This window comes from Drosophila albomicans, chromosome 2R (assembly GCF_009650485.2).
Source record: "Drosophila albomicans strain 15112-1751.03 chromosome 2R, ASM965048v2, whole genome shotgun sequence".
Lineage (NCBI taxonomy): Eukaryota > Metazoa > Arthropoda > Insecta > Diptera > Drosophilidae > Drosophila > Drosophila albomicans.
In genome coordinates this window covers 26563276-26576585 of record NC_047631.2, presented here as the reverse complement: position 1 = coordinate 26576585, position 13310 = coordinate 26563276, and the positions used below count along the sequence as shown (strand labels likewise).

At 39.7% G+C, this 13310-nt stretch overlaps 2 protein-coding genes across 9 annotated transcripts in view; both read right to left on the bottom strand.

Moving 5' to 3' along the window:
* Positions 1–1276: 1276 nt before the first annotated feature.
* Positions 1277–5142, bottom strand: LOC117575549 (carcinine transporter). Of its 4 annotated transcripts, none has more exons than XM_034259809.2 (10): positions 4791–5142; positions 3674–4014; positions 3493–3611; positions 3223–3385; positions 2978–3154; positions 2753–2902; positions 2438–2662; positions 2154–2281; positions 1634–2055; positions 1277–1528 (listed from the first exon to the last, which is right to left on the bottom strand). In XM_034259809.2, the coding sequence occupies exons 2-10, from the start codon at positions 3979–3981 to the stop codon at positions 1430–1432; spliced, it is 1791 nt and encodes a 596-aa protein (XP_034115700.1). In that variant the 5' UTR covers positions 3982–4014; positions 4791–5142; the 3' UTR covers positions 1277–1429. The 4 variants fall into 4 exon arrangements, with proteins under 4 accessions (XP_034115700.1, XP_034115701.1, XP_034115697.1 ...); XM_034259810.2 differs by having other exon boundaries at positions 3674–4000; XM_034259806.2 differs by having other exon boundaries at positions 1278–1528; positions 4761–5142.
* Positions 5143–8168: 3026 nt separating this feature from the next.
* LOC117574355 (sterile alpha motif domain-containing protein 5) overlaps positions 8169–13310 on the bottom strand; it is a 159834-nt gene continuing 154692 nt past the window's right edge. For 3 of the 5 annotated variants that reach the window (XM_034258186.2, XM_034258187.2, XM_034258188.2), the window contains 5 exons: positions 12740–12932; positions 11590–11732; positions 11252–11511; positions 11055–11176; positions 8169–10936 (listed from right to left, as the gene is read on the bottom strand). In XM_034258186.2, coding sequence (XP_034114077.1) covers positions 10500–10936; positions 11055–11176; positions 11252–11511; positions 11590–11732; positions 12740–12932 — 1155 coding nt within the window. In that variant the 3' untranslated portion in view covers positions 8169–10499. Of the gene's footprint in view, positions 10958–11054; positions 11177–11251; positions 11512–11589; positions 11733–12739; positions 12933–13310 lie in introns of all 5 variants that reach the window. The other 2 variants (XM_034258184.2, XM_034258185.2) reach the window with 1 other exon arrangement.

The window sequence follows — 13310 nt, the reverse complement described above, 5'->3', positions numbered from 1 at the left end:
TGCAGTTGCTGTTCGACCCTTTTTAAAGTGGCCTCGAGTCAAACATCAAATGCCTGAAAATCCCATTGTAAATCTATGGAGTCTCAGTGCCAAGGACTTTGGCATCATCGTCGTGGACGTTTTCTTAAGGCCTTAAGCCGGCTCAAGACATTCTCGCCTGTCGTTCATTCAACTGCAACTTGGCTGACTTCCGGCGTTGCCTTTTATGATAAATTGAAACAAATAGCCACCAACACTAGCAAACACCCACACACACACACACACAACACACACACACACACACACACACATACGTATCCATAGAAGTGCAGTGAGGACTTGGCTTATCAGAAAATTGCGCTCAGCTGTTTATGAAAGCATAACAATGTTAGCTGCTGCCAGAGCCATTATGGAGCACAGAGCTCGAAGAACATCAACATGATCATCAAGCTGGATGCCTGCTACTAAAGCTATGGCTGGCTGGCCGTCGCAGCACATAATTCACAAGTAGGATAAACAATTTACTTATCGCTGCTGCAGGCCAACACTGAAAGCTGAAAGCCTTCGACTGAGTCTCAGTCTCAGTCTCAGTCTCAGCAGACGCTGCCACATCAGCGTGCCACATTGGCAAATAAATCATAATAAATAACTTGAAAAACGAAACACCTTGCCACATAAAAGTTGCACGTTGTTGCCTGCTTGCCTTGGCACAAACAAGTTTGCCACTAACTTGCAAGCTTAGAATGTGTTTTTTTGGGGTATTGCGACTAGCAGATGGCGTTTGTCAGCGTCAAAGAAGAGTACCTTAAAGAAAGGGTATCACAAAAGAAGAGTATGTAAATTATGCTGCTGGTGTTAGTGTCTGCTTACAGTTTAACACTTTGCCAACTCCTTGGAGGGAAGAGAGCTAGAGGGCGGCTCATTTTTGCAACTGGTGATAAAAATTGATACATAACTGGCATAAATCAGACGAGTGCTGCGCATTACGTATACGACGCGTGTGTATACGATGCCATTTATTAAATTAGCCACAGTAGCATCAGCATCAGCATAAGCAGCATCAGCAACAGCAACAGCAACACAAGCTGAAGCCGGAGTTGGAACTCTCCCCCTCCCACGCTCATCCCTTATGCATGCCAAGGGCAATGGTATCACAGGTAATTTGTAAATATCTGACAGATGCGCTGATAAACTCATTGCAGAGATTTCATTCATTCATTCTACACGACAACAACGACAACGACGACGCTGTGATTTATATAGGGCTTATTACAGCTACCTCACATGCTTATAAGTATAATAACAACAGTTTATTCGTAATACTTGGGGCGTACTTAATGTAACATCACAAAACGGGAAAAAACGAAATTTATATATATATTATAATAATAAAATAAGAACGGAGAACGGTGGCGGTGGCAAATCAATTGCCATTGCCATTGGTTTGGCTTCATGGTGCAAATGCCGGCTGATTCAGCTTGGTTAACTCCGGCTCCGATGGCAGCTTCTTGTCCTGTGCCAGCGGCGCTTTTGGCAGACTGAAGAATTTCTGTAAATTAAATTTGTGAAAAATGAAATTAGACTACGGCTGCTTTGCATAATTTAAATTATAAATTAGATGCCGTCGATGATGACGGTGATATACTTTGCTTACATCGTGCCTGCCAAAGTTGGTCGCCTCCTCGATGGTGTCTGGCAGCTTCTTGTGCAGCGTTTCGGGCAGGAAGAGCACACCGATTCCGCCCAGCAGAAACAGGGTGCCCAATATATAGTACGGTGCACAAATATCGACCGTTGTGCCCAGATAAACCAAATACGGCGCCAGCACTCCAATTGCATTGGCCAGAATTGTGCCCAAAGCCAAACCGGTTTGTCGCATGCAAGTCGGATAGATTTCGAGGCACTGCAGATTGACCGTAAAGAACGTTAACGCATTGAGGAACTTGATAAAGGTGGCCAGATAGATCATCAGCATCTCAAAACGTTCATCCGTGGCATACATAACGATGGGAATGCAGGTGACAAAGGCAATGAGAAAGGACACCGAATTGGTAAAGCGACGTCCCAATGTGTCGCCTAAAGCGTAAAGAGATGGACGGGAGAGAAGAGAAAAGAGTGAAGAAGTTAGTAGGCTGCCAATCAGTGGTACAATCGTCCAGTTTCTTTGCACTCACCAAGGTATCTGCCCATGATGTAGGCGGGAATTTCAACAACGCTCTGGTACAAAAAGTTCAAAAACGGATTTCCCGCCATGCGCGACGCAAACAGCACCAATGTGAAGTACGAAACGGCCACGACGCACCTGCAATTGAAGAAAAAAAAAATGTTGGAAAAGAACAAATGGCGAAACGAAGGGAAAAGGCCAGCAAAATAGCCAGCAGTTAGAAATGCAAATTGCTTTTCGGTATGCGAAAAAGAGAAGAGAAGCGAAGAGCGTGTGGAATGCGTGAATGCCTACCAGCTAAAGCCCATGATGATGGTGTTCCTCGCCAAGCGCCATCCGCTAAATAGCGAGGCAATGCCAAAGGTAACTTCATGATTGTCTTTACTGTAGATTTCGGTCAGTTCTTTCTCGGTCACATCGAAGGTACGTCCATTAATTTTGGCAATCTTATTGAACTGGACAATGGCTTCACGGAAGCGACGTTTGCTAATCAACCAACGCGGCGATTCGATGACATATCTGTCGAAAGAGAAGAGAATCGAGGAGAAATTGGAAATTCAATACGAAATCCCGATTGGTCTCAATTGAATTGACTTCTGCGTGACTTACTTGGAGAAAATTAAAACCATCGCTGTGGGCAGCGATGTCAGCCACATAAAGGAATCCCAATGGCGCAGCCACCAGAACATCATTGGCATCAATGTGGTGCCCACTGACCAGCCGACACTCTGAAAGAACGCAATGCGACTGCGATCCTCCCTTTTGAGTTCGCAGTAAAAGTTAGTTAGTTAACGAACGAGAAAAAGTTTTATTTTGCGTGTGCTCGAAACTTACTCCCGTGAGATTTCCATGCCAATAATTTGGGGCGATTGAAAGAGACTGTTGACCGTGAGGCCAACGAGGCCGGACATGATGAGAAACCACGTATACGACCCGGTGCACAAAATCGAAGCAAGGCGGCCCACCGAACAAAAGACAACGCTAATGTAGTAGACGAAACTGCGACCAAGCCTAAACAGAAAAAGAACAGAAATTCAATTACAAATTGCACTCTTGAAACATAATTTAGTTACGCTTACGAGTCGCCCATTTGTCCAAATATAAATGAACCAACAACCTCTGTCACACGACCCACAACGAACACATTTGTTACAAACAAATCCTTGGCGCATATCCAGTTCTCGTCCATGGGTATTGTGCTGTCGAACCAAGTCGTATCGTAGCTCCAGCCATTCTGGCAAACTATCGCCAAAAAAAAAGCCAATGACCATAAAAAAGTATTAAGGCAAAGTTATACAAACTTCAGCTGTGATGTATATAGATGACTTTCTTTCTCTACTCGTGCTCACCTGTGGTTTGATTCGTTCTCTGGCTAATGTTCCAGCTGGACCAATCGTTGATTTGTGTAAAGTTCATATCATACATTTCACAGTGACTATGCGTCGCCTTGCCACGATTATCCGGCTCCCTGCAATTGAAAATTCTCCTTAGCAAAGCTTCTTTCATTTCCTTTTCGCAATGGAAACTTACTTGGGCAGCGTTAAATCGCGCCATTGTTCGATTGTGAATTGTGTTTGTTCTCTTCCTGGCACTGTGCACCAATGATCGGGTATATTGAGTGCCAAGATAATGTTCATATAGGTCATGGCACCGGCAAAAGCCAAACCCGCTACAAACACATAATTGTACAAAGTCTGATAGCGTCCATGATTGCCGGCCTTTTCCATTAGTGCTTGGAACGGATCATTCAGTTCGGATTCATCTATATCCATTTGATGAACACTCGCTGACGCCGATGGCTTTCGGTCATTGTTTAGCTCCTCCAGTTTATCTTTCATTGTGCTTTGTTTATGTTAGCTGCAACGTAGATGCTAAATGAGTATATAAAACATCTCTTATAAATCTGTGCAAACAATTGTGGAATTTATCTTTATGAAAGACCTGAGGTCTGGCTGATCCACATAAAATCCCCTTAGAAATTGCATTTGAATCTTTGACGTGGTTTTCTTTTTTGTTAGTTACTTATCAAGCAAAGACCTTTGCGTCGATATCTCAAGCATATTTAATTTCTACCAATTAAAGCTGTTTATTGAAATCTCTTTATGGTGGCCTAATAAAAGAGCCCAAATAGTGGATTGAGGTAAACAGATAGAGCCATGATATGGGGTGGGTTTATGGTGGCGGCGAGAATCGGAAGCAATAATGATGGAGTTATCTTTATGATGGGTCTCATGTTTGTTATGATGAAATTTACTACAAAGTTGTGTTTAGGTTCTTTTTTTGTGTGTTATTATTAGCTCAATAATGTGGTTTAGGGTATCCAAGCTAATGTTATTAAATAGGTGATTTATATCTATATCAGTACATATTGATTGAAAGTCATGCTGATATTTACGAAATGCTTTCACCTTTGATTTCTATTATTAGGCAAACGTTTCTAATCATTTCCAATTATGAGAGAAGTTCAAATATTGGCAAAATTGGAAAGCAAAACAAATTAATCATTGCTCATTGATTCTAAATGAAAATATTGTTTATTTAACTTTATTGACATTTATTAATTATATATTTAATTCTTATCGATTATATTATTTGCTATTTCATTGATTAAACTTACATAATGCTGAATTGGATGCAGTCAACTCACCCAAACAATGGTGATTTGGAGGGTATCACAATCAATAGGAATATTTCACAACACTTTTGAAGTAGTACTTAATAGTTTGTTGTACGAAATTTGCGATAAGAGCCGGTATTGCGTTTTTAATACACACACTTGCTTTCTAAATTTGCGATAGAAATTTTATGATTCAACTTTTTTTTGTTATTGCTTTGCGCGTTTCTGCTCAGCCCAATCTTAGAGAAACTTGAAAGAATTTGATTGAATGAACTTTCGTGTTGCACTTTTCACATTTCGCATGCGAATAATATTTGAGAAAATCGAGATGCCCGGTTACGCAGATCATCAACCGTCGCCAACACTCGATGGTGTTGTTATAAGAGCAGCTATGCCTAAATGCCGGTTTTAAAAGCTGGACGCTCTGGGAGCAACCGTCTTATCAGCGAGCTGACAGAGTGCATAATCATTATAAAAGAATTGCTGATAACAGAAGGTCTTTAGTTTGTAATAAAACTAAGAACGCTCCAATTAAACATTGTTCGGCTACAATATACCTTTTGGAAAGGTGGTTGAACAGGTATTTAAACTTTTTCTTGTTTCACTTTATGAGATTAGCAGGAGAATCACAAAAAATGTTGTGCAAATACAGTTTAAAGTCGTAGATAAATTTTGGCTATTTGAGAAACCTCACAATTTAAAAGAAATACTTTAATATAAGGTATGTATTAGTCGCACACTTTTTAATAGAGATAAAGATTTTTAATTGCCGAGAATTGGATGAAGTATGAGTAACTTGTGTAATTTGTGTTTATGACAGGCATTAGATATTTTTTTTGTGTTTCTATAACGCTAAAAGTCTAGGCGCCAAGCGGCGTGATAAGATAGGTTTATATTCCTGAATAAATACGTTCACAAAATATCAGAATATTAAACTGCGACGAAGCTGTATTAAGCTGCCAAATGAATAAGTCTCGATGTGATTAAGATAAGTTAGAATTTCGAAAAACGCTTTAAGCAAAAATTTCCATTGCACGTTGTGTTACGTTTACTCAGTTTATCCACAGTCAAAATATTTACCTATATACCATATATCTATTTTATTTTTTTGTAAATTTGATTATTAAATTATTGCGTGAATTTATTATTTATGCGCTTTTGTTCTGACTGTGGCGCGGATCGCGCAACAACTGAAACTGAAACTAAGCACAAAAATGTAGCAGAAAATGAGATAAAGTCCACGTAGTTTGTGCAAATGCAATAATATCAATTTTCATATTTTCATTTACTTATTCGTTGAATGAAAGACAAAAGCAATTTAACAATTTACTAAAGCACTTAAGCGCAAATTCAGTTCTGTTCTCGGTTCTCGGTTCTCTGTTTGGTTCCCTAGTTCCCGGTTGTGCGACAGGCAGAAGAAGAACGAGAAGTAAAACAGATAAACACAATTGCAGCATAGATAGATACAGATACAGATAGATAGATACAGAGATACAGTTACAGCAGATACGGGTAGAGATACAACGATAGAGCGATACTCGCTCATCAAGTAGAACAGTAATTCATTTTTTTTTGTTTCTTGTTTATTTTTTTCTTTAAGCTAAGCTCAGTTACAACTACTGCTGGTGACAAGTGTCACTGCTTTGCTACACTCGTATGAATAAACATTACTACGCCTTCGCCACAGATCTATTTCACGAGTGTCGTAAATTTAATCAGCACCAGGCCAGATTATCAAGACGCCGCTTCGCTCCAATGGCAACAGAGGCCGACGGCATCATCTGTTGACGCAGCCAAACCACTCTGCTGCATCCCTCTCTATTCTGTTCTCATGCCCATTCCCATTCCCATCTCTTATAATTTGTTTACATTATTATTATTTTTTTTTTATATACTACACTCTTTTTTTTTACCCGCAACACCTTCGACATACACATATAAATCCACACGATTAGATTATACATCGCGATGTGTGTCCGTGTATTGTTCTATTCATACTATCTTTCACGTGTAGCTATTTGAATTGATGGACGCTTAGAGAGTCTTCGCTCAATGTCAGCGAAATTATAGCCCTAAGTACAACGCAAGTACTGTTAAGTTGGCAAATGAAGTCATTTAGGCGGTCTTCTTTGTGTGATCAGACAGAGCTTTGGCAATTTATTGGAGGCCTCAATTGCGAGTGATGCTATATTTAGAAAATCAACAGATTCTTCCTGATTATCAGCAGTATGTGTCAAGCAGAGACACGTGTTACTATCCATTAGTAATATGAAATGTAAGCTGAGGTGAACAAAGTTATACATAACTTATGAAATGAATGCTTGATGTTTCCTTTTTACCATGCCAGTTCTTAATTTTGATTGTATCTATTCGATTTATTCAATTATATGTTAGGCTTAAAATGAGGATAGCATGTCAATCAGTTTGTGTTAATTAGAGACAGCTGGCTAAAATCTAAAATAAATAAATAAATAATAAAATCTTATTCGAAAACCAGCTGTTTCTCGGTCATATCCTTAAACACTTTAAAATAACTCGGAAACTCAAGGTCGATGTAAATGTCCTTTGGCAGGATAATAGTCCTTAAGAATGCTTTTCGTCTGACATAGGTCTTACAAGGATCGTGCAGGATATAGCCGAGATATACCCAATTTTCTTTTCAAAGAAATGTCCCATAGTTTATCGAAAACACGTCATAAATCAGTCATATCCTGTTCGATTCTTAAGGGACTTGTTTTGCCAGGATCACAGGGACATACTCTATTGACTGGCATCAAAAAAACCTGGTATTATCTACGGATACAATAGTTGTAATTTTTCAGTCCGGGGTTCTAAATTGTTTATTCTATGATAACTCGGGAACTGCAAGAACGATTGTGATGAATCGGATCGGACAGGATACTGCCGATATATACGTTTTTTTCTGTAAAAAATCCTTTTAATTGTGTTGCTTACAGGAGTCCAATTGGTGTGTATCGGTTAGTGCTATCCTTGTGCCCAAAGTCATCCCGATCGTCCTTCAATTGTCCGATTTTTATATGTACCCGTTGAAAAAGTTTAAAATTCATATTTTTGAAAAATCCTTGAAATCTCTGAGTGCTAATTCTAGTTTCAGTCACTTTGAAAGTACGTGCAAGATCCTTAAAGATTTGACTACTATATGTTATATCCGTCTTAAAATAAATCCAGCTGTAAAAAAATCCCATCCCCAAATATTTAAAATTCCATATTGTTAATTTTTAGATATGTTCATTTTTATTTAAGACTTTTACTTGATTTATGCATAAACTTTCATTAGCTGTTGTTTTTCTCTCTTCGTTTTTGTTTGTTCTATGCTGAAAATTTCGTCTAAAATGTAAGTGAGCTCTTTTCGGAGAGTTTAAAGTGCGATGACGCCATTGCATTGCATTTGTTATTGTTTTTGTTTTAGTTTTTCTTTTTGGTGTTCTAATGAAATTTATAATAATTTACTTTGTTGCCTGAAACTGCAGTGTGATGCCATAGGTATTTTGTTTTGGTTTTTGTTTTTTTTGTTTCGTAATATTTAAACTTTAATATTGCTTACATATTCGATTTAATTACATAATTTTACAGTGATAAATGGAAACTGTTGGCACATGCTGCAGGCTGCATGCCACATGTCGCATGCTGCCATGTTGCATGTTTGTTGTGCATTGTATTTCTGCATTGTGTGTTAAATTGCTATTATAATTTACAGTTGAAACACTTAATCGTAGTTTTTAGATAAATAAAAATTCAAAATGCCTACATTAGAATAAATTTACCCTCTGGTTTTTAACACGTGCGCATTAATTTCTTGACTAACTGTTTAATTTTATTTAAATTTCTTTCTCTTTGCGTTTTTTCGTCGATTAAATTTAATTGTAATTATATATGAATATTTGTAATATGTGTCTGATGTCTTATTAATGAGAAAAAAGCATTTTGGAATTATTTCTCGGCTTTCTACTTCTCCTCTTCAGAAAAATGTACACTAACTTGTCAATTGGTATTTCCTTGTCTGATATTTCTATATATATATATATATATGAATTATACAATATATATTATATATTTTTTGTGCTTGCTCTTGATTAAAGTAGTTATTTATTTAACTAATTGTTCAACTGATTAATGTGAAATCAATAAAAAAAACTTTCATTGTGATGCCGCCGTTTCTGACTAATTTCATTGTCCTTCTTTTTGTTTTGATTATTGCTAAATAGTTAAATAAATATATACTATTTATATAAATATATTTATGCATATACTTAGGTGTATTTTGTTTTAAAATAATTATCGTTAATTATATGGCATAAATACACATACTCCAGTGTCAAATAGTTTCTAGTTATTTACAATTCGTTTGCACGGAGTCTACGATTTCAAATATATTGCTTAGCATACAATTTTCATTCTTTAAGCTGATTTTGCAAATTTACAATTTTGACGGATTTCCTTGCTTCATTTTTTGTTTTATAATGTTTTTATGTATTTGTTTTTTTTTTTTGTATTTTTAACAATAGTTTAAAAGTTGAACACAATGTGAAATGATTCGAGATAAGTATAAATAGTTAAAAATTGTAATTTAATTGGCAATTTGTGTGTAAATATTTTGTTGTGTTAAAATTGTAATTGGTCTATTGCTTGCACTGTTTGTGCTATTTAATATAGGAATCAACTTGAGTTCTCTTCGTTAAGTTTGTAATATTTGTTCAGTTTACATTTAAATTATTTTAAAAACTGCAATTCAAGTTGGACGTCTGACAATATCACGTTGCGAAATACACATACATATATATAGCAATAAAAATAATAGGCAAATGGCAAATAATAGTTGAGGCTAACTAAAAATAGTTAAACGATTTGATTAAGTATACATATATATAGCTCTCTCTCTCTATCTCTCTCTCTCTCTCTCTCTCTCTCTCTCTTTATCTCTTTCTTTCTGTTCTTTGTCATCAACTCTATAAATATATATAAGTGTAGATATAGGTATATATAAATGCCAACATTATCGGAGGAAGGATTGACTGACTATCTCTGACTGCACTTCTCTATCTTGTCCCACATTATCTCTACTTCTCTCTCTCTTTCTCTTTCTAATCTCACTGTCTGTCGGTTGTCTATCTATTCTGTCTCTATACACACTATACATTTGAACTGAAAGACGCGACTTGGCCTTTTTTTTCACTATCGAATCACAGCAATTGAAATACATACAATCTAACGCAAATATATTGTATAGTATTATCATTATTATTATTATAATAGTTAAACTAAGATCTGTATGTAATAAATGGGTTGTTATTGATCCTTGTTGTTGTCGTCGTGCAACATTTGGCTGGCATTGCCGCTGGTATTTTTGCGCAAGTGATTGCGCAACATGACCATATTACGATTGAGCGGCACATGATTGTTGGCTAAACCGAGCGCTGAGCTACTTCCACTTCCGCTTCCGCTTCCGCTTCCGCTGCTGTTGCTGCCTGATGCTGAGCACGGGGCATGCGGCAGTGTGTTGCAAATGTTGCCAAGCGGTGCATTGGCATTTATGCCGCTGCTGCTGCTGCTGCTCGAATGGCTGCCAACGCCAACAGCAATGCTGGCGGAGGCAACCGAGGTGGTTGGGGAGGTGGCGCCTCCACCCACGACGCTGCCGCTGCCGCCGACGCCGCCGCTGCCAGCGAACTGGCCGCCAACGCCAAGCAACAGCTCGTGGGCGAGTATGGTTGGCAAATGTTAAGTGCTGCTCTTCAGCGGACCCGACGATAGCGAACTGCTGCTGACCCCCGAATCGCTCGACTTCTCACTGAGTCCGCCACGTGTGAGCGTATCGTCGCCCATAAGTCCGCCGCCGCCAAGAAAGGACTTCTTGCCCACACGCGCCGGCAACGTGGCCTTAAATGGATTGTCCTTGCATCGTCTTGCACTCTCCACACGCTTCATTATCTCACTCGAGCACTTGGACACCACATCGTCCAGGCTATTCGATTCGTCCGTGGAGTTCACCGCCTGCGTTGGAGTCTGTGAGCTGGGCAATGGAGAGCCTTCATAGCAGCCAGAGTCGCGAGGGAAATGCCGACGGCCAAAGGGTGAAGCGCCGTGCTTCTTGTTGATATTATTGAGTCGTGCTTCATCGTTCTCTGAGCTGGAGCCGGCAATGTCCACATCGGAGCCTGTGCGTGCGAAATTTGTAGCTGTGTTAGGTGTGTGTTTTGTGTTGGGTGATTGTGGATTAGCTAAGAAGTGAGGTGACAATGCTAAGGTTAAGGTTAAGGTTGAGATGCAACTTACATTCAATGTCATGCAACAGCTGCACTGCGGTCAACAGCTTGGCGCGATGCTCCTGACTCAAGATGCCCAAATAATCCAAATCGGCCGGTTCGAGTTCCTTGAACAGTTCGAGATCCTCGTAGCTGCAAATGGAACGATAGGTGAAACAATCCAACAAAAAAATTTGTTGTGAAATTTGTTTCATCTACACCACTTACCCGTTGAGCACAAACACCGACGTGTACTCCTTAAGTCCAATACGCATCAGCAGATCCTCCACCGAACTCGGTCCGCTATTGACACCACCATTGTTGGCCAGGCGAGAGGCGGGCGCCAACGTTTTGCTGCTGGAGTTCTTCATGCGTTGTTCCGGCAGCACCTCAACGTTGATGAACTTGAAGTGACCCACACGACCGTGACAGCGACCCTTCCAAATGCCCGAGGCATTCATCGACAGCACATCGATGAGTTCGCCCTTCTATAAAGTGGAGAAAAAATAAAGTTGGTGGATTAGTTGAAATGTGGAAAATGAGAGAATGAGAGTCTGCCTGCTTACCTTGAATTTTAGTGCGTCCTTGTCGTAGGGATTGGGCAGGCTGTCGACAAGTGCTTTCGCCTTGCAGATGGTCGCCAGCGAGCTGCGATCCTCTGCCGAAATGGAGCTATGCGGACTTCCCGGACGCACCAGAGCTTGTGTGCCTGTAGATGTTAGACAGTTGATGGTTGATGGTAAGTGGCAAGTGGTAAATGGTTCGTCTCAAGTTTAAATATTTGTCTCAACTCCCGAAAAATTTTTGTTGGAACTTTGCCCAAACAAATTTCCAATTAATGCGCCCACAGCCAATTAGCCAAGGGGCCAAGGCATTTTGGCCAAAAAAGCTCACACACACACACACACACATACAGTCAAACAATTCGTTTGGTTAATTAAAAACTTTTCAAATATTTTTACACACACACACACACACACAGAGCCATAGACACAAAGCCCCGAAAAAGCCCCAAAAAATATTTAAATAAGCACTTGAAGTTTTCTGGCCAAAGCTTTTGGCTAATCCTTGCTTTGTGTCCTAACCACACACACACACACACACACACACACTCTAACATAAAAATAAAGTATTTTTTCTTGCACTTTTCAAAGTTACTCCTGTTCAGCCACGCCCTCGATGCCGCCTTTGCTTGTTGTTGCTGGGTTATTATGGTTTTTTATTTGTTGCAGAGCAAGAGAGACGAGAGAGAGATTTTTGCGCATATAGCTAAAACTTTTGTTCATTAAAAACTGAGCAACAGCAACGTCGACGTCTGCCCTTTTATTTAACCACGCCCCAGACATTGCAGCTGCAGCGTGCCTCTTGCTGCTTGCCACTTGACTGTGCAGCAAGTGCATTAAAAATTCATTAAGTTTGGCTAAATTTGAAGTTATTGTGCAGCGGCAGCAGAAAACCACAGCAGCAACAACAGCAATAGCAACAACAACTGTTAATAGACCAATCTAGTGGCGGCAGTCTGGGAATTTTTATAAACAAACCGCCAGCTGAGGCGAACTTGCAACCAAAGTCGAGAAACGAGCACCGAGAACCGAGAAGCAGAGAAAGCAAAATCAAAACTCTAAATTGTAAGCACATACACATTCATTCATTCACAACACTCACACTCACACTCGCATTCATTCACACTCACTCGCTGTGCGAGAAAATACTTACTTGAACCGGAAGCGCTGGGCAAACTTTCAACGGAACTGGCGGAACATGCAAACGCCTGATCGCTCATGCTGCCACGGTCGGTATTATCTTGGGAATTGCTGAAATCCCTCGATGTATCCTTTGTGGCAACAAAGTTTCGTCCATTCTCATTAAATGCGCCAATTTCCTTTGGCGAGCTACGCATCTCGTTCGACTGCAGTGAAAGTTGTCGTTGTTGTTGTTGTTTTTGTTGCATCGTCATCATCATCATCATCCGTGTTCGTGTTCGTGTCCGTGTCCAGAATTAGGTCCAGGGGCAAGTCCAAGTCCATGTTGTGCAATAAATTGCATGTTGAAGCAGCGCATAGAAATAGTCCAAAAGTTTTGTTAGTTAAATCATTAAAAAGTTTAATGCAACCACACAAATTCCCACACATACACACACACACACATATACACAACCCCTTTTGGCTTTTCTTCTTCTCTTTCTATTTTTTGGGATCTTTGGATTTGGCTGCGGCGCTTCCGCTTTGGCTTTGTCGGGGAGGCAAGTTTGACAGTCGAAATTGAGCTGCTTGCCTTGTGCTGTGGC

Excerpts from the sequence above, each read along its gene's own strand:
- LOC117575549 (XM_034259809.2), bottom strand. The coding sequence starts at position 3,981 with ATGAAAGATAAACTGGAGGAGCTAAACAATGACCGAAAGCCATCGGCG. Across the intron at positions 2,903-2,977 it reads GGCATGGAAATCTCACGGGA|GGAGGATCGCAGTCGCATTG; the intron begins GTAAGTTTCGAG and ends CGAACTCAAAAG. Across the intron at positions 2,056-2,153 it reads CATCATGGGCAGATACCTTG|GCGACACATTGGGACGTCGC; the intron begins GTGAGTGCAAAG and ends TTTACGCTTTAG.